The sequence below is a fragment of the Schistocerca nitens genome, chromosome 3 (genome assembly GCF_023898315.1).
Source record: "Schistocerca nitens isolate TAMUIC-IGC-003100 chromosome 3, iqSchNite1.1, whole genome shotgun sequence".
Taxonomy (NCBI): domain Eukaryota; kingdom Metazoa; phylum Arthropoda; class Insecta; order Orthoptera; family Acrididae; genus Schistocerca; species Schistocerca nitens.
The window spans coordinates 30,119,161-30,140,734 of record NC_064616.1 but is presented as its reverse complement, the minus strand read 5'-3'; the positions used below and the strand labels follow the sequence as shown (position 1 = coordinate 30,140,734).

At 43.2% G+C, this 21,574-nt stretch overlaps 1 protein-coding gene across 1 annotated transcript in view; it reads left to right on the top strand.

The window, feature by feature from the left end:
- LOC126248331 (uncharacterized) overlaps positions 1-8,563 on the top strand; it is a 75,390-nt gene extending 66,827 nt beyond the window's left edge. Inside the window, exon 2 of the mRNA XM_049949225.1 lies at positions 8,417-8,563. Coding sequence (XP_049805182.1) covers positions 8,417-8,563 — 147 coding nt within the window. The remainder of the gene's footprint in view (positions 1-8,416) is intronic.
- The last annotated feature ends 13,011 nt before the right edge of the window (positions 8,564-21,574 follow it).

The following is a 21,574-nucleotide window of genomic DNA, read 5'->3' as shown; positions in this document are numbered from 1 at the left end:
ATTACAATTGAAAGTAGGAAGCTTTGCAGAATACTCGTCCCCCATTGGTTGAAATAAGCAAGGGAATGTCGTTTTTGGGTATAAATATGAGACGTTTTGGTGATAGAAGTCATTGTAGTTTGAGATTTGCCAGAAACAACATTAGCAGCACCGATACAATGAACAGAGAGGGGCATTTTAATGGAAATGTTGGTTCATCAAAAAAATGGTTCAAATGGCTCTAAGCACTATGGGACTTAACATCTGAGATCATCAGTCCCATAGACTTAGAACTACTTAAAACTAACTAACCTTAGGACATCACACACGTCCATGCCCGAGGCAGGATTCGAACCTGCGACCAGAGTAGCAGCGCGGTTCCGGACTGAAGCGCCTGGAACCGTTCGGCCACAACGGCCGGCGTTGGTTCATCAGGAGCTAATTTGCAGCCCCAAATAGACGAAGTGTTTATCACATGAGGTCAGTTCAACTACAATGTGTTTACCGTACCTATAAACACCAGTCATCTCGCAATTCAAAAATGGTTCAAAGGGCTCTGAGCACTATGGGACTTAACATCTATGGTCATCAGTCCCCTAGAACTTAGAACTACTTAAACCTAACTAACCTAAGGACACCACACAACACCCAGTCATCACGAGGCAGAGAAAATCCCTGACCCCGCCGGCAATCGAACCCGGGAACCCTGGCGTGTATCTCGCAATTAACATGGAACTTCGTTTGTAGGCTCATTCAATAGTAATGTTGTGATGGTTAGTCAGGATATTATATTATAAGACATCGCTGCAAATAACAATGTGATGAGGGACTCGTGGCCATATTAAGATGGGTTTAATTTAGAATGTGAGTAAACTACTATAAACGTATACATATAAGTTATTTTTGGTTATGCATCATACTTACTAAATTTTTCTTTCTTTACGGATGACATGGAGGTCGTGCGTGGATGTTAGGTAGCACCAGCAGCAGCTGACATGACTGTGATGCATCGTCGCCACAGCCCTGTACATCGAAGATGAATTCGCTGTGTCTGCAAAAACCACCTCCACAGGGTCCATCGTTATCATCACCTTCACCAACGTGGTATGGGCTGATGATACCAGCTAGTTTGCTCAAATAGTTGCACTCTGGACCTTCTCTCAATCGTCGTAATGGACCTAAGCAGACATCACTTCGAAATCGCTCTGCCCTAGCAGCAGCAGCACCCCCTGTCTGCTCTGATACAGATCACCACAAAGGTCCTGCAGCTCCACTGGACTATTCGGCATTTGGTGGCGCTTTTGGGGACAGGATTTCACAATCCCCCATTGATAACTCGAATGTGGGCTATCAATATCCTGCCACTTTCCTCGATGATTGCCAAGGCATTTTGATAATCATGCTGTCTGAAAGTCAGTGACTCATAGTATCCTGCCATTAAGTGTAACTCAGCTCTATACTGTGAGCTAACACATCCCCCTAAAGAGTGTACTGATAATCGTGAGGACAAAAGCATCGTTCAAATTTGGGGAGAATTATCTTGATATTGTGGGGCTATTGATTCACAGAGTGGTTCAGAACTTTTGCCAGAGCGTCATACTTAGCCATTTTCTATTTTGGAGGAAAGACGATGGAGTTAAGGCACTCAGCTATGTACTCCACCTCGATATGTACTCACATGTCTACTGTCCTCTTAATGGGCGGTCCAGATTTGTCCCAGCCATACTACCAATAAATATGCTTGTATTAACGTCCAGAATTTAAATGAGAAGGATACGTAATGCTTTGCATGTTCGCTTATAGCTAGTAACAGGAATTACCTAAGAGATACACAGGATATGAGTAAATACGATATAACCTTTGTCTGCCGATAATACAGTTTCTTGGGCACCTTATTCACCGTAAAACTCCAGGACCTACCACAATTCTAGAGGCAGAATCCTGATTATTCAAATCTCTGCATGTTTACAAGCCAGAAGATGACCAAGAGCACACTGCGCAGAACAGAGAAGTGAAGCATAAAGTACTTTTCAAAATTAGCCTGTCAGCACATCAAACATATTAATTTGTAGCTATTCTCTGAGGGCGAGGAGCAACTTTACGTTAGACCAAAAGCATGTCGCGCCTTCTTTTCGCACCAATGAGCAAAAAACACTGTGAAAGACATTTTTGCCAAACATGTCTCAACTGCTTTACCAAGGTAGAGGGTATTGAAAGGCATCCGACTGATTGCTCTAGTCAGGAACCAGTTTGAGTGGAAATGTCTATCGAGGATAAAACGTTCTTAAATTTTAAGAATACCCAACACCAAGAGTCATACCCTTTCGTTTTATATGCCAGCTTCGAAAGCCTTCTAGCTTCTGTGGCATGTGGTGAAGTCTCCCATACTATTTTCACAGAGCTGTATATCCGTATTCAACAATGCAATAAGTGGTTTACTTGTATGAGTCTAGTCACAACAAATTCGAATCTTATATTAGTCATAATCCTGCGAGGTGGTTGCTCGATGAGCTCAAAAAACTTGCATGGGAAGTTGATGGGACTTATCGCAACAACTTTCCCATGATTGACTCGCAGGAGAACGATGCCTCGTATGAGCAGGTAGTAGAGTGTCATATTTGCCATTAAATAAAGACGTGGAAGCTCCGTATGGAGACCACTGTCATGTAAGGGATAAGTTTCGCGGTACAGGTCACAACCTGTGCAATTTGAAGTACTTACTGCCATGACAGATACCTATCTTTCTCCACAATTTTAGTGGATATGCCGCCCATTTTCTTGTTCAACATTTTGGTGATTTGCAACTGAAGGGTGATAAGGTCAGTGTCATTGCTGGTATTTTATTTCCAAGAGAATCGAGTCAAAAATATCGCACAGATTCTCGGATTCTCTTCGCTTCATACATGCGTCTTCATAAACTTGCTGACATGATGCATACCATTTACCAGAACCGCATATACCAATTATGCAATGTTTCTGCTTGTGATAAAGAAGGGGTTCTTTCCATATGGATACCCGGATTCGTTGGAGAACCTCCACAAAACCACAGAGCATGACACAAATTCATTCTCCAGTAAAGCAACAGGCACGCCACAATGGATGTGGAGAGTGGGTGTGAAATAAACCTGCTCGCTGACATCTTTGAGATATTGTGGAGTGCGTGCCTCGGCACATCCGATCTGGATCCTGCCTCCTATTACACTGTACCGTGTCTTTCATGGGATACAATGTTAATAAGAACACATGTTAACATCGAACTGTTGCCCGAGGTTGACACGCTGCCCTTCTTCAAATGTGGGGTTTGCGGCAGACTTTGCTAGTGCATGCACAGGTACACCAGGACGAATAACACACAAATGAGTGAGGAAGAGTACAGCCAATCTGACGATTTAAGTTACACCCTTTTCCTGGATGTATACAACTGCAACGAGTGTGTTAGGCAACGAAGTCTACAATTTGGAGGGTTCCGATGTATGTCGAAAGGCAAAATCGTCAGACTGAAAGAAAAGATGCATGATGTGGCTGCGGATGTCGGTGAGGGATATCTCCTGGAAGTAGAACTGGCTTATCCCACCCTTTTTCACGAGGGGCACAGCCATTTTTCGCTATGTGTATTGCTAGTTGAAGTAGCACGTTGAACAGAAGGCGCTCACAATATGTGATTTCGAAAAATAGTTTTACAAGTTTATTAACAATTCACTTTTCGGAAAAACCTCGGAGAATGTTAGACGAAACTCGGAAGTTCATCTAGCTTACTGGTGGGATGGGCGTTATGGCGCAAGTGATTAGGTCGCCAGGCCAAATTTCAAATGGATCGCTATCTTCAATCAAGGACTAGTCGCTGTGGAGACGGCCACGGCCACTGTTTCAGTGTAGTGCACTATACCTGTCTATATTGCTATGTGTATTCTGCACCTCTCCAAACTCCACATGTACCGCTTTCACTATGACTTTATGAAGACAAATTCTGCCGATCCCAAGTTACTTCATATGGATACTGACAGTTTCATCGACTGGGTGAAAGGCTGCGATCCATATGAAGTAATTAGGTACAATAATGAAGAATTTGACACGCCTGCCTATGTAGTTGATAATCCTTTCCGAATAGCACCTCAAAACAAGAAGATTTTCAGTCTGATGAAAGACCAGGCAAATGGTTTGCAGATTTTGGAGTTTGTGTGGCTCAGATCTAAGATGTAAGCATATTGTGTAGACGCCGGTACCACCCACAGGCGGGCTGAGGGTGCGCATTGTGCTGCTTCAAAAGCTTTTACGACCGAAGATGACAAGCCGTGTTTTCTCAAAGACGTTGTTGCACTTTCATGTATGGTTTGTCGAGGCTGAAAGTAGGGCTGTCGCATCATGACGACAAATCGTTCATCTGTAGGGACGAAATGAGAACCCTACAGTACTCATAATATTCACTGAAGTGATAGAGTGTGTGGCTGTGTTTTTTTTTTTTTTTTAGTAAATAGTTGCTGTTTACATGTGTGAAATATTTGGATGAATGCTTGTCATAGTTGTGTGTGTGTGTGTGTGTGTGTGTGTGAGCGCGCGTGTGTTTGTGTGTGTGTGTGTGTGTGTGTGTGTTGTGAGTGAGTGAGAGAAAAAGAGAGAGATTGGGGGGGGGGGGGGAGTAAATGTGTAAGCACGCGCGCGCGTGTGTGCGTATGTGTGTGTGTGTGTGTGTGTGTGTGTGTGTGTGTGTGTGTGTGAGAGAGAGAGAGAGAGAGAGAGAGAGAGAATGAATATGACAATGCAATGGTACCGAAGTCGAGAAAGTGATCTTATGAGAGCACATTTATAAGCCATAAAATGTTTTACGCGTACTGAGGGCTGTACAGAGTAAGAAAAATTATGCGTAATAATGTTCCTGACTCACTGAATAGGTATTGTTAGAGAGAACCAACAGCCACTTTCAAAACGGTAGATGAGTGTACAAGGGTCCGCCTCCAGAGCTGAGTGGTTGCCGGCACGTTGGCTCAGCGTGTTCGGTCAGAAGCTTAGCTACCCTCTGTAATAATAAAAAGAAAATAAATAAAAAAAATAAAAAAAACCTGAGTGAACTGATCAACGAACAACCTGAACGGGTGTCATGGGACATCCACCACGAACAAATACAAGGAACAATATAGAACTAAATGAGATTTTAAAAAAGCGGTCAACGCGGCAGAATGCCATGCGAGGGGCCCGGCTGGGTCGGGGCCCGGCTGGGTCGGGTATTTTCTCCGCTCGGGGACTGGGTATTTTCATCATCATTTCATCCTCATTGACACGCAAGTGGCCGAAGTGGCGTCAACTGAAAAGAGTTGCACCAGGCGACCGGCCTAACCGACGGGAGGCCTTAGCCACTCGACAGTTCATTTTCAGTGTACAAGGAAGAATAAAGGAGATGGATTATATGTGGCCGAGTTTAAACAGTTGAGACAGTATTGGAAGACAACAACAATGAGTACACTGGACGAGACGATGGATAAGTTTACCCCATAAGAATGATTTGCGTGTTTTAGTTTATATTTGGTGCCATAGCCAGATGCACTGAGGGATAATTATTGGTAGATTTGGAACGCCGAGGTTGTTATGTTTTGCCGCATGCGATAGAGTGCGGAGGTTATCAGGACCGTTTTTTGTACTTGCGGTTAAATATGGCAGTAGTGTGAGCACTGAGCGGCTGCGTAGGAAAGGATAAGTTATTAACACGCCATGTCACGTAGAGATACAGGAATCCAAACAACCGAAGATGCAGGATTTGCTTGTGTATTTTGTTTGTGCTGTCCACAGGGGACGTGACTGTCAGCCGGTGCAAGTCAATTATTAAAAAAGTTTTACAGCAAATTGAATACCACCCATGGATGAAAAACCCATCATAATGATCAATGGAGTATATCAGCATATACTACTATCGCAGCATTCAGCTGTAAGGCGTACCAATAATTTATGTAAGGTGCATGCTCAAATTCCACTTAGCATCTATGGATACCTCAGGAAATTAAAATCTACATTAACTGCAAGTCCTCTAGCTGTTAACATGAACATTAGTCTGTCATCAGTTTTTCAATGAGCCTTATAGATAAAAATTTATAATAGTTCAATTGACATAAAGACATGTTTGTATTTTGACCAGTAAATATATTAATCATTTGTTAAGAATAAAAGAAATGATCGTGTGGCATTGCTGGCCGGGAGGCCCCATCCGGGAAAGTTCAGGCGACGAGTGCGAGTCTTATTTCAGTTGACGCCACGTTGGGCGAGTCGCGTGCCGGTGATGAGGATGAAATTATGATGGGGACAACACAACACCCAGTTCAAAGGCGGAGAAAATCTCCAAAGCGGCCGGGAATCGAACCACGGCCCGCTGCATGGTACGCAAGCATGTAGCCACTCATGTAAGCAGGCGAACATTTGTTAAGAGATCTATGAGACTTAGATTTGATGTTTCTCCTTTACAGGCCGTGGAGCCCAGTCACATTTGTAAAATAATGAACACTTCACAAATATACACTCCTGGAAATGGAAAAAAGAACACATTGACACCGGTGTGTCAGACCCACCATACTTGCTCCGGACACTGCGAGAGGGCTGTACAAGCAATGATCACACGCACGGCACAGCGGACACACCAGGAACCGCGGTGTTGGCCGTCGAATGGCACTAGCTGCGCAGCATTTGTGCACTGCCGCCGTCAGTGTCAGCCAGTTTGCCGTGGCATACGGAGCTCCATCGCAGTCTTTAACACTGGTAGCATGCCGCGACAGCGTGGACGTGAACCGTATGTGCAGTTGACGGACTTTGAGCGAGGGCGTATAGTGGGCATGCGGGAGGCCGGGTGGACGTACCGCCGAATTGCTCAACACGTGGGGCGTGAGGTCTCCACAGTACATCGATGTTGTCGCCAGTGGTCGGCGGAAGGTGCACGTGCCCGTCGACCTGGGACCGGACCGCAGCGACGCACGGATGCACGCCAAGACCGTAGGATCCTACGCAGTTCCGTAGGGGACCGCACCGCCACTTCCCAGCAAATTAGGAACACTGTTGCTCCTGGGGTATCGGCGAGGACCATTCGCAACTGTCTCCATGAAGCTGGGCTCTGGTCCCGCACACCGTTAGGCCGTCTTCCGCTCACGCCCCAACATCGTGCAGCCCGCCTCCAGTGGTGTCGCGACAGGCGTGAATGGAGGGACGAATGGAGACGTGTCGTCTTCAGCGATGAGAGTCGCTTCTGCCTTGGTGCCAATGATGGTCGTATGCGTGTTTGGCGCCGTGCAGGTGAGCGCCACAATCAGGACTGCATACGACCGAGGCACACAGGGCCAACACCCGGCATCATGGTGTGGGGAGCGATCTCCTACACTGGCCGTACACCACTGGTGATCGTCGAGGGGACACTGAATAGTACACGGTACATCCAAACCGTCATCGAACCCATCGTTCTACCATTCCTAGACCGGCAAGGGAACTTGCTGTTCCAACAGGACAATGCACGTCCGCATGTATCCCGTGCCACCCAACGTGCTCTAGAAGGTGTAAGTCAACTACCCTGGCCAGCAAGATCTCCGGATCTGTCCCCCATTGAGCATGTTTGGGACTGGATGAAGCATCGTCTCACGCGGTCTGCACGTCCAGCACGAACGCTGGTCCAGCTGAGGCGCCAGGTGGAAATGGCATGGCAAGCCGTTCCACAGGACTACATCCAGCATCTCTACGATCGTCTCCATGGGAGAATAGCAGCCTCCATTGCTGCGAAAGGTGGATATACACTGTACTAGTGCCGACATTGTGCATGCTCTGTTGCCTGTGTCTATGTGCCTGTGGTTCTGTCAGTGTGATCATGTGATGTATCTGACCCCAGGAATGTGTCAATAAAGTTTCCCCTTCCTGGGACAATGAATTCACGGTGTTCTTATTTCAATTTCCAGGAGTGTATTTAATGTAAAATCTGAACATCTAAGAGCCACGGTATTTATTTAATTGCTCTGTTTTTCAAGCCAAAGATGTATGATTCATAGTTGCATAAAACAATATTATGGAATGTAATGTTTTTTGCATAAATTTGGTTATTGTATAAATGTGTATATGTCTAATATTATCATATACCGGTCCTTGAGGGCTTTACGAGTAACACAGACAATATGACCCACATGAGAAGACGACCTGACCAGAGAGGCAGCTGTCCAGTGAAAGCGGTGTGCCGGCCGGAGTGGCCGTGCGGTTCTAGGCGCTACAGTCTGGAACCGAGCGACCGCTACGGTCGCAGGTTCGAATCCTGCCTCGGGAATGGATGTGTGTGATGTCCATGGGTTAGTTAGGTTTGATTAGTTGCGACTGATGAACTCGGAAGTTAAGTCGCATAGTGCTCAGAGCCATTTGAACCATTTTTTTTGAAAGCGATGTGTCCGTGACTGTCTGGTGAGCCGTGGAGAGACATCTGTCTGGGCAGCACAGCCGTTCCCACCGCAACGGCAGCCTGCTTGCTATAGCCACGTGCCTGCTGCTCATCGACGCCGCTGGAAGGCTGTACGACGGGCTCACCGACTTCAAGAAAGTCGTCCTACCAGCTGGCCATCTGACAACCAGGTTTGAGTGATAGTTTCGGCATTCGACTGTACAAACTTTTTAATCTTATATTACTATCATTATTTCGGCCTTAAGCCATTATCAAGTACCACACTCAAATTTTTTTTGTACAAATGCATAGAAAGTGAGAGGGACAAAAATTTAACATCAGTATGCCATTCCCATGTCAAAATAAAAATTATCGGTACAGTATAATTGGACATCGTTAGGTGAAGTCATCATCAAGATCTATTGCACGGGGTGTCCCATCGTGTAAATGAGTACAAAATCACCGAAATGTATGTCGGAGAGGTAACAAACATGTTTTCCAACCATAAAACAATTGAGCCACAGAATGAACCTCAACACAACGGTTACAAATGCAGTGAACATGGCCTGAAAGATAGTTACTGGTTGGTGATCAAAGATGAATAGCATAAGTTGTAAGTCTATTGTTGTATAATCCGTGATTATGGAGACATGATAGGTACATAAAATCATAAATCTTTGGAAGAATTGTCTTATCTGTGACTGCAACTGTAAATACATCTTTGGAAGAACTGTATTGTCTGTGAGTACAAGGTGTAAACGTTGGAAGTGTGGAGCCAGTGCTAATTTTTCATCCTGAATTGAATTTTGTGCCTATCCCATAGTTCCAATACCTGTTATTACTACTTCCCTTCCATAATCCAGCCATTGGGGCCCTCCCCTCCTCATTCCCCACCCTATCAATCTCCCCCAATCGTTTTAGCACCCTTTATACGCACATCTTTTCCAATACTTACCAGGTATCTACACCACCCATTTCAATCTGATTTAATGTCATCCCCCACCGCCTCCCACTCCCCCTTCTAACTGGCGTGTTTGATCCCACACACCCCTCACTCCATATTTATCAACTTGCGATCATTATATGAATTGTACATTTAATACCTTATATATCATCCATTATATCTCCTCTACAACATATTGGTTAGAACACATGATATTTCAATGACAAATGTTCGTAATTCTCTGTACCACGTTTATGTATGACACATAGACCCCCTTCATAATAAGATTCGACAGATGGTTGTGTTTTCCACGCTTGTAGTTATTCTACTCTGCACTTATGTATGTGTGTTTCTCATTTAAACCAGAAGATGATGTAAAATATAACTTTCGGCAATAATGCCATATTTTCGTGTTTTAAACATATTGTTCACACCTTGTATTCACAGATGACACTGTTCTTCCAAAGATGTATTTACGGATGTATTCACACACAGCACAGTTCTTTCAAAGATGTACGATTTTATGTACCTACGATCTTTCCGTCATCATGTATTACGCAACAGACACTTACAACTTACGCTGTTCATCATTGACCACCAGTCAACCATTAATTTCCATAGCATACTTTCAGACCATGTTCACTGCACCTGTAACTACTATATTGATATTCTGTGACTTAATGGCTGGAAAACGTATTTGCTTCCTGTCTGGCATACATTTATGTGATTTTGTACTTATCTCAATTCAATAATTCTTGACGATGCCTTCACCTAACGAAGTCTAATTATACCCAATATGTAAGTAGCATTATTTCGATAATTTTTAATCTGACATTGAAATGGTATACTGATATTAGATTTTGATCCTTCTCACTTTCTATGTATTTGTACAAAATTTTTTTCCAGTGTTTTACTTAATAATGGCTTAAGGCTTAAATCATGATGGTAATATAAAATACAGAAGTTTTTACAGTCAGATGGAGAAAATATCATTCAATCATTATTACATGACTATGGCCCATAAATATGAAAAGATTAGCGACACAAGGTGATGCTGCAAAAATCATATAATCTACGACTACAACATTATCAGGCACGCTGTAAATCGACCTGGGTCATTCAAAAGCCTGTGTGAGAAGACTATAAAAGGAACTGCCTATGGCCGGCCGGGGTGGCCGAGCGGTATTAGGCGCTACAGTCTGGAACCGCGCGACCACTACAGTCGCAGGTTCGAATCCTGCCTCGGGCATGGATGTGTGTGATGTCCTTACGTTAGTTACGTTTAAGTAGTTCTAAGTTCTAGGGGACTGATGACCTCAGACGTTAAGTCCCATAGTGCTCAGAGCCATTTGAACCATTTTTGAACTGCCTGTGAACACTGTGGTACCCACTAGGTCATGCAAAACAAATAAACATTACACATCTATCAATGAACATTAACTCTTGGCTTTGTTATCCACTTAGGTATTGAGCACTGAAATTCAGATTTACGGATATTACTGATGAAGATGGCGTCGTATCTCATCTTTGCCTGTGTGGGAGAAGGAACATTTTAATGACACTCGCTACAACACCAAATTAATTGTGAATCAAGAACACTTTTACTGTTGCTAACGAAATAATTGAAGACTGGATGAGATATTAGAGCAGGGGTTTATAACGATGACCACTATTTGTAATGTGGAAAAGAATTGATCATTGTCAAAAGCAGGCTACCGACATGTACTTTATGCCAGCCGTCCCATTAATTACGGCCTCGCTGCTGACTTGGACTTATGAGCCTTTCTCCCTTCTGCGAGGAGAACTACAGAGGCTATAAACACTATGTAAAACTCCTTCATTTCCGTGTTGTCTCGCGCATCGAAAATTTCATAAAGACAATTCGTGTGACGAACAGTGTACTGCTAGAGAGCAGTGAAATGTATGTTGTTTTGCGCTTTTGTTTTACGTTCTAGGGACAGATATATAGACTGGCTAGCAGTTCCAAACAACATCTATTCAAGAATTTTCACGCTCACCATCAGTAGTGCTGCAAATTTGTTTGCATTTCTTGTTTGATATTTGTACTTTTATACATATGCATTAACTCTGATGCACACCATCAGCGGTGTCGAAATTTGTGTGTACTTGTGAATTTATAATGTCTACGACGAAGACATGCTGTAATTACGTCACTAATTGTTGATAGTGTCTATGCTTGATGTCGTGATTATGACACTCATTTAACAAGATGTACCTCATCTTGTTTGTGCAGTAACACAACTGTTTGCACATGAGAATGTATCTAAAGTTCTTGTATTCTTTTTCCATTTACATACGTTGTATCTAGCCACAGTTGTATACTTTGAGAATTTACAACTTTGTACCTCTACACCATCATACAACACAAGTGTAGTGAGTTTTGCTTTTATGATGTCTTGTTTATCATGCACGTACGCTTATGACTGTCTATTCTTATTGTTCAGTGCAATTTACTATATAGTAGTACTACGATTTCGTATTGTAATACAGTAAATGTTGATATAAAAACTAATTGTACATTGTTTTGAGAATGTATCCTAACTGACTTACGGTTATAGGATCTTTAGACTTCGAAAAAGCTTATGCTGACTGGAACACCGTCTCTGAACTTCTAAAGGAAGAAGGAGTAAAATACAGGAAGTGAAAATCTATTTACAACTTGTATAGAAAGCAGACGGCATGAAAGGGAAACAGTGGTTGAGAAAGGAGTGAGACAGAGTTGTAGCCTGAAAAATTTGCGGTAGGAATCAAAGTCCACGGAGAAGAAATAAAAACGTCGAGGTTTGCTGATGACATTCTAATTCTGTCAGAGAAAGCGAAGGACTTGGTACAGCAGTTGAACACAATGGACAGGGTCTTGAAAGGAGGATATAAGATGAACATCAACAAAAGCAAAACAAGAGTAATGGAATGTATTGGAATTAAACCACGTGATTCTGAGGTAATTAGATTAGCAAATAAGACACTAAAAGGAGTAATTGTTTTGTTATTTGGGCAGCGAAACGACTGATGAAGGCCGAAGTGGGGAGAATATAAAATGTATACTGGCAACGGCAAGAAAAGCGTTTCTGGAGAAGATAAGTTTATTAATTTTATATATACAGGGTGTTACAAAAAGGTACGGCCAAACTTTCAGGAAACATTCCTCACACACAAAGAAAGAAAATATGTTATGTGGACATGTGTCCGGAAACGCTTACTTTCCATGTTAGGACTCATTTTATTACTTCTCTTCAAATCACATTAATCATGGAATGGAAACACACAGCAACAGAACGTACCATCTACATCTACATCCATACTCCGCAGGCCACCCGACGGTGTGTGGCGGAGGGTACCTTGAGTACCTCTATCGGTTCTCCCTTCTATTCCAGTCTCGTATTATTCGTGGAAAGAGGGATTGTCGGTATGTTTCTGTGTGGGCTCTAATCTCTCTGATTATCATGGTCTCTTCGCGAGATATACGTAGGAGGGAGCAATATACTGCTTGACTCCTCGGTGAAGGTATGTTCTAGAAACTTCAACAAAAGCCCGTACCGAGCTACTGAGCGTCTCTCCTGCAGAGTCTTCTACTGGAGTTTATCTATCATCTCCGTAACGCTTTCGCGATTAGTAAATGATCCTGTAACGAAGGGCGCTGCTCTCCGTTGGATCTTCTCTATCTCTTCTGTCAACCCTATCTGATACGGATCCCACACTGCTGAGCAGTATTCAAGCAGCGGGCGAACAAGCGTACTGTAACCTACTTCCTTTGTTTTCGGATTGCATTTCCTTAGGATTCTTCCAATGAATCTCAGTCTGGCATCTGCTTTACCAACGATCAACTTAATATGATCATTCCATTTTAAATCACTCCTAATGCGTACTCCCAGATAATTTATGCAATTAACTGCTTCCAGTTGCTGACCTGCTATATTGTAGCTAAATGATAAGGGATCTTTCTTTCTACCGAGCGAGGTGGCGCAGTGGTTAGCACACTGGACTCGCATTCGGGAGGACGACTGTTCAATCCCGCGTCCGGCCATCCTGATTTAGGTTTTCCGTGATTTCCCTAAATCGCTCCAGGCAAATGCCGGGATGGTTCCTCTGAAAGGGCACGGCCGACTTCCTTCCCTAATCCGATGACACCGATGACCTCGCTGTTTGGTCTCTTTCCCCAAAACCAACCAACCAACCAACCTTTCTTTCTATGTATTCGCAGCACATTACACTTCTCTTCATTGAGATTCAATTGCCATTCGCTGCACCATGCGTCAATTTGTTGCTGACCCTCCCGCATTTCAGTACAATTTTCCATTGTTACAACCTCTCGATATACCACAGCATCATCTGCAAAAAGCCTCAATGAAGTTCCGATGTCATCCACAAAGTCATTTATGTATATTGTGAATAGCAACGGTCCTACGACACTCCCCTGCGGCACACCTGAAATCACTGTTACTTCGGAAGACTTCTCTCCATTGAGAATGACTTGCTGCGTTCTGTTATCTAGGAACTCTTCAATCCAATCACACAATTTGTCTGATAGTCCATTGCTCTTACTTTGTTCATTAAACGACTGTGGGGAACTGTATCGAACGCCTTGCGGAAGTCAAGAAACACGGCATCTACCTGTGAACCCATGTCTATGGCCCTCTGAGTCTCGTGGACGAATAGCGCGAGCTGGGTTTCACACGACCGTCTTTTTCGAAAGCCATGCTGATTCCTACAGAGTAGATTTCTAGTCTCCAGAAAAGTCATTATACTCGAACATAATACGTGTTCCAAAATTCTACAAATGATTGACGTTAGAGATATAGGTCTATAGTTCTGCACATCTGTTCGAAGTCCCTCCTTGAAAACGGGGATGACCTGTGCCCTTTTCCAATCCTTTGGAACGCTACACTCTTCTAGAGACCTACGGTACACCGCTGCAAGAAGGGGTGCAAGTTCCTTCGCGTACTCTGTGTAAAATCGAACTGGTATCCCATCAGGTCCAGCGGCCTTACCTCTTTTGAGCGATTTTAATTGTTTCTCTATCCCTCTGTCGCCTATTTCGATATCTACCATTTTGTCATCTGTCCGACAATCTAGAGAAGGAACTACAGTGCAGTCTTCCTCTATGAAACAGCTTTGGAAAAATACATTTAGTATTTCGGCCTTTAGTCTGTCATCCTCTGTTTCAGTACCATTTTGGTCGCAGAGTGTCTGGACATTTTGTTTTGATCCACCTACCGCTTTGACATAAGACCAAAATTTCTTAGGATTTTCTGCTACGTCAGTACATAGAACTTTACTTTCGAATTCATTGAACGCCTCTCGCATAGCCCTCCTCACACTACATTCCGCTTCGCGTAATTTTTGTTTGTCTGCAAGGCTGTGGCTATGTTTATGTTTGCTGTGAAGTTTCCTTTGCTTCCGCAGAAGTTTCCTAACTCTGTTGTTGTACCAAGGTGGCTCGTTTCCATCTCTTACGATCTTGCTTGGCACATACTCATCTAACGCATATTGTACGATGGTTTTGAACTTTGTCCACTGATCCTCAACACTATCTCTACTTGAGACAAAACTTTTGTGTTGAGCCGTCAGGCACTCTGTAATCTGCTTTTTGTCACTCTTGCTAAACAGAAAAATCTTCCTACCTTTTTTAATATTTCTATTAATGGCTGAAATCATCGATGCAGTAACCGCTTTATGATCGCTGATTCCCTGATCAAATAGTTCGGGTCTGTTTGTCACCAGAAGGTCTAATATGTTATCGCCACGAGTCGGTTCTCTGTTTAACTGCTCAAGGTAGTTTTCAGATAATGCACTTAAAAAAATTTCAGTGGATTCTTTGTCCCTGCCACCCGTTATGAACGTTTGATTCTCCCAGTCTATATCCGGCAAATTGAAATCTCCACCCAGAACTATAACATGGTGGGGAATCTACTCGAAATATTTTCCAAATTATCCTTCAGGTGCTCAGCCACAACAGCTGCTGAGCCGGGGGGCCTATAGAGACATCCAATTACCATGTCTGAGCCTGCTTTAACCGTGACCTTCACCCAAATTAATTCACATTTCGAATCTCCGTCAATTTCCTTCGATACTATTGCCGGTTTTACTGTATGATTAAATGATGATGGCGTCCTCTTGGGTAAAATATTCCGGAGGTAAAATAGTCCCCCATTCGGATCTCCGGGCGGGGACTACTCAAGAGGACGTCGTTATCAGGAGAAAGAAAACTGGCATTCTCCGAATCGGAGCGTGGAATGCCAGATCCCTTAATCGGGCAGGTAGGTTAGAAAATTTAAAAAGGGAAATGGATAGGTTAAAGTTAGATATAGTGGGAATTAGTGAAGTTCGGTGGCAGGTGGAAGAAGACTTTTGGTCAGGTCATTACAGGGTTATAAATACAAAATCAAATAGGGGTAATACAGGAGTAGGTTTAATAATGAATAAAAAAATAGGAGTGCGGGTTAGCTACTACAAACAGCATAGTGAACGCATTATTTTGGCCAAGATAGACACAAAGCCCATGCCTACTACAGTAGTACAGGTTTATATGCCAACTAGCTCTGCAGATGATGAAGAAATTGATGAAATGTATGACGAGATAAAAGAAATTATTCAGGTAGTGAAGGGAGACGAAAATTTAATAGTCATGGGTGACTGGAATTCGTCAGTAGGAAAAGGGAGAGAAGGAGACATAGTAGGTGAATATGGATTGGGGGGAAGAAATGAAAGAGGCAGCCGCCTTTTAGAATTTTGCACAGAGCATAACTTAATCATAGCTAACACTTGGTTCAAGAATCATAAATGAAGGTTGTATACCTGGAAGAATCCTGGAGATACTAAAAGGTATCAGATAGATTATATAATGGTAAGACAGAGATTTAGGAACCAGGTCTTAAATTGTAAGACATTTCCAGGGGCAGATGTGGATTCTGACCACAATCTATTGGTTATGAACTGCAGATTGAAACTGAAGAAACTGCAAAGAGGTGGGAATTTAAGGAGATGGGACCTGGATAAACTGAAAAAACCAGATGTTGTAGAGAGCTTCAGGGAGAGCATAAGGGAACAATTGACAGGAATGGGGGAAAGAAATACAGTAGAAGAAGAATGAGTAGCTCTGAGGGATGAAGTAGTGAAGGCAGCAGAGGATCAAGTAGGTAAAAAGACGAGTGCTAGTAGAAATCCTTGGGTAACAGAAGAAATATTGAATTTAATTGATGAAAGGAGAAAATATAAAAATGTAGTAAATGAAGCAGGCAAAAAGGAATACAAACGTCTCAAAACTGAGATCGACAGGAAGTGCAAAATGGCTAAGCAGGGATGGCTAGAGGACAAATGTAAGGATGTAGAGGCTTGTCTCACTAGGGATAAGATAGATACTGCCTACAGGAAAATTAAAGAGACCTTTGGAGAGAAGAGAACCACTTGTATGAATATCAAGAGCTCAGATGGCAACCCAGTTCTAAGCAAAGAAGGGAAGGCAGAAAGGTGGAAGGAGTATATAGAGGGTTTATACAAGGGCGATGTACTTGAGGACAATATTATGGAAATGGAAGAGGATGTAGATGAAGATGAAATGGAAGATAAGATACTGCGTGAAGAGTTTGACAGAGCACTGAAAGACCTGAGTCGAAACAAGGCCCCGGGAGTAGACAACATTCCATTACAACTACTGATGGCTTTGGGAGAGCCAGTCATGACAAAACTCTACCATCTGGTGAGCAAGATGTATGAGACAGGCGAAATACCCTTAGACTTCAAGAAGAATATAATAATTCCAATCCCAAAGAAAGCAGGTGTTGACACATGTGAAAATTACCGAACTATCAGTTTAATAAGTCACAGCTGCAAAATACTAACGCGAATTCTTTACAGACGAATGGAAAAACTGGTAGAAGCGGACCTCGGGGAAGATCAGTTTGGATTCCGTAGAAATGTTGGAACACGTGAGGCAATACTAACCTTACGACTTATCTTAGAAGAAAGATTAAGAAAAGGCAAACCTACGTTTCTAGCATTTGTAGACTTAGAGAAAGCTTTTGACAACGTTAACTGGAATACTCTCTTTCAAATTCTGAAGGTGGCAGGGGTAAAATACAGGGAGCGAAAGGCTATTTACAATTTGTACAGAAACCAAATGGCAGTTATAAGAGTCGAGGAGCATGAAAGGGAATCAGTGGTTGGGAAAGGAGTGAGACAGGGTTGTAGCCTCTCCCCGATGCTATTCAATCTGTATATTGAGCAAGCAGTAAAGGAAACAAAAGAAAAATTCGGAGTAGGTATTAAAATTCATGGAGAAGAAGTAAAAACTTTGAGGTTCGCCGATGACATTGTAATTCTGTCAGAGACAGCAAAGGACTTGGAAGAGCAGTTGAACGGAATGGACAGTGTCTTGAAAGGAGGATATAAGATGAACATCAACAAAAGCAAAACGAGGATAATGGAATGTAGTCAAATTAAATCGGGTGATGCTGAGGGGATTAGATTAGGAAATGAGACACTTAAAGTAGTAAAGGAGTTTTGCTATTTAGGGAGCAAAATAACTGATGATGGTCGAAGTAGAGAGGATATAAAATGTAGACTGGCAATGGCAAGGAAATCGTTTCTGAAGAAGAGAAATTTGTTAACATCGAGTATAGATTTAAGTGTCAGGAAGTCGTTTCTGAAAGTAGCCATGTATGGAAGTGAAACATGGACGATAACCAGTTTGGACAAGAAGAGAATAGAAGCTTTTGAAATGTGGTGCTACAGAAGAATGCTGAAGATAAGGTGGGTAGATCACGTAACTAATGAGGAGGTATTGAATAGGATTGGGGAGAAGAGAAGTTTGTGGCACAACTTGACTAGAAGAAGGGATCGGTTGGTAGGACATGTTTTGAGGCATCAACGGATCACAAGTTTAGCATTGGAGGGCAGCGTGGAGGGTAAAAATCGTAGAGGGAGACCAAGAGACGAATACACTAAGCAGATTCAGAAGGATGTAGGTTGCAGTAGGTACTGGGAGATGAAGAAGCTTGCACAGGATAGAGTAGCATGGAGAGCTGCATCAAACCAGTCTCAGGACTGAAGACCACAACAACAACAACAACAACTATTGCACTTCTTATCGCTATAAACACGCCTCCCCCTTCACTGTCCAACCTGTCTCTGCGGTATACATTCCAATCTGAGTTTAGGATTTCATTACTGTTTACGTCTGGTTTCAGCAAACTTTCTGTCCCTAGTACTATATGGGCATTGTGACCGTTTATTAATGAGAGCAGTTCTGGGACGTTTCTATAGACGCTCCTGCAGTTTACTATTAGCACCAGCGTGACTTCAAACACTTTGTGACAGGAAATGTTCAAAATGTCCTCCGTTAGCGAGGACACATGCATCCACCCTCCGTCGCATGGAATCCCTGATGCGCTGATGCACCCCTGGAGAATGGCGTATTGTATCACAGCCGTCCACAATACGGGCACGAAGAGTCTCTACATTTGGTACCGGGGTTGCGTGGACAAGAGCTTTCAAATGCCCCCATAAATGAAAGTCAAGAGGGTTGAGGTCAGGAGAGCGTGGAGGCCATGGAATTGGTCCGCCTCTACCAATCCATCGGTCACCGAATCTGTTATTGAGAAGCGTACGAACACTTCGACTGAAATGTGCAGGAGCTCCATCGTGCATGAACCACATGTTGTGTCGTACTTGTAAAGGCACATGTTCTAGCAGCACAGGTAGAGTATCCCGTATCAAATCATGATAATGTGCTCCATTGAGCGTAGGTGGAAGAAGATGGGGCCCAATCAAGACATCACCAACAATGTCTCTGTTGATGACGTGATTGCACAATTGCGTGCGGATTCTCGTCAGCCCACACATGTTGATTGTGAAAATCTACAATTTGATCGCGTTGGAATGAAGCCTCATCCGTAAAGAGAACATTTGCACTGAAATGAGGATTGACACATTGTTGGATGAACCATTCGCAGAAGAGAATCCGTGGAGGCCTATCAGCTGCTGATAGTGCCTGCACAAGCTGTACATGGTACGGAAACAACTGGTTCTCCCGTAGCACTCTCCATACAGTGACGTGGTCAACGGTACCTTGTACAGCAGCAACTTCTCTGACGCTGACATTAGGGTTATCGTCAACTGCACGAAGAATTGCCTCGTCCATTGCAGGTGTCCTCGTCGTTCTAGGTCTTCCCCAGTCGCGAGTCATAGGCTGGAATGTTCCGTGCTCCCTAAGACGCCGATCAATTGCTTCGAATGTCTTCCTGTCGGGACACCTTCGTTCTGGAAATCTGTCTCGATACAAACGTACCGCGCCACGGCTATTGCCCCGTGCTAATCCATACATCAAATGGGCATCTGCCAACTCCGCATTTGTAAACATTGCACTGACAGCAAAACCACGTTGGTGATGAACAGTAACCTGTTGATGCTACGTACTGATGTGCTTGATGCTAGTATATCTCAAACAATGGAAAATCCAGGATGGAATGCAACAATGTTATGAAATGGAAAGTTGCTACTCACCATATAGCGGAGATGCTGAGTCGCAGATGGGCACAACAAAAGGACTCTCACAATTATATCTTTAAGCTGTTAAAGCCTTCGTCCACAATAAACAGACATACGCTCGCCCCCCCCCCCCCCCACACACACACACACAACTCACACACACGTTTGCAGTCTCAGGCAACTGAAACCACACTCCAGTGCATGATGGGCGACTAGGTGGGGGTAAGAAGGAAGCTGGAACAGGGTGGGGGAGAGATAGTAGAGTGGGGGTGGGGGTGGCGGAGAGTGAAGTGTGGCAGGCTAGACTGGGGGCAGGGGAGAGGGGGGGAGTAGTGGAATAGGTTGTGGTGGTGGAATGACAGCTGTGTATTGCCGGAATGGGAACAGGGAAGGGGCTGGATGGGTGTGTCCTCACATTATACTAAGAACAACACACAGAGCCATGCCTAAAGGACGACTCGAACCTGCAGTGGGAGAGGCCGCGCAATCCGTAAATGGCGCCTCGAACTACGAGTATGAATTTGTATGAATTCGCAATTTAGAATTAGGGCAACCATCACCTGTACAATGGAATTACGACAATGGGCATGCACGCATAAATGCATGTTATTCTGATTAGCATTCAACTTTGCATCGTTATCAGAAAAGCACAGGCATTTAAATATCATATAGATTTAAGTGTTAGGAAGTATTTTATAAAGGTATCTGTCTAGAGTTTAGCCATAATTTCAACAGAAACATGGATGACGAACAGTTTAGACAAGACGCGAATAGAGGCTTTTGAAATGGGGCGTTACAGAAGAATGCTCAAGATTAGATCATGTATACTGAATAGAATTGGGGAGTCAAGAAATTTGTGGTACAACTGGACTAAAACAAGTTATCGTTTGATAGTACACACTGTGAGACATCAAGAGATCACCAATAATTTAGTATTGGAGGGAAGGGTGAGGGATAAAAATCATATAGGAAGACCAAGAGATGAATACAGAAAGGAAATTCAGAAATATGTAGATTGAAATAGTTATTTTGGGATGATGAGGCTTGCACAGGTTAGAACAGCATGGAGAACTGCATTAAACTAGTCTTCAGATTGAAGACCACAAAAAAGTGTGGAACTTGACAAAAAACAAGGCATCCACGTATTTAAGATACTAAATAGGCATTGCCTTCATTAATGAACAATGCCAGAATAATTATTATGTGTGTGTGATTTTGTACTAGCTGCTGTTGCTCCTTTTATTATACGTTTCCCAAATTAATCTACCCTTACACCAACTTCATATATTGAATGTAAGGAGGTCTGTGCGTTAAGTGTACTTGTGTATTTTATTCTTGTTTGCTTTGGCGCCAGGTTCACGCTTTTCAGCCATGACATGATACACATCAGACATTGAGGAGGTGAAAAAATAGTTCTTTCTTTAATCTCTAACTATTCTCACATTCATTGACCATATCTGTGACTTAATTTCATGACTATGCCTTTATTGTTTTCACTCTCCTGTGCCAAGGTTATATTTCATAATTGCAATACCTTGTCCATTTATTAAATGTTCACGTACGTATCTCATTGCATAATACATTTGTTGTTACAGTGACTGCTTATTTCTGTCGTAGATAGGTAAGTCCCTTCATTAATATATCGCCGGCCGGTGTGGCCGCGCGGTTCTAGGCGCTTCAGTCTGGAACCGCGTGACCGCTACTGTCGCAGGTTCGAGTTCTGCCTCAGGCATGGATGTGTGTGATGTCCTTAGGTTAGTTAG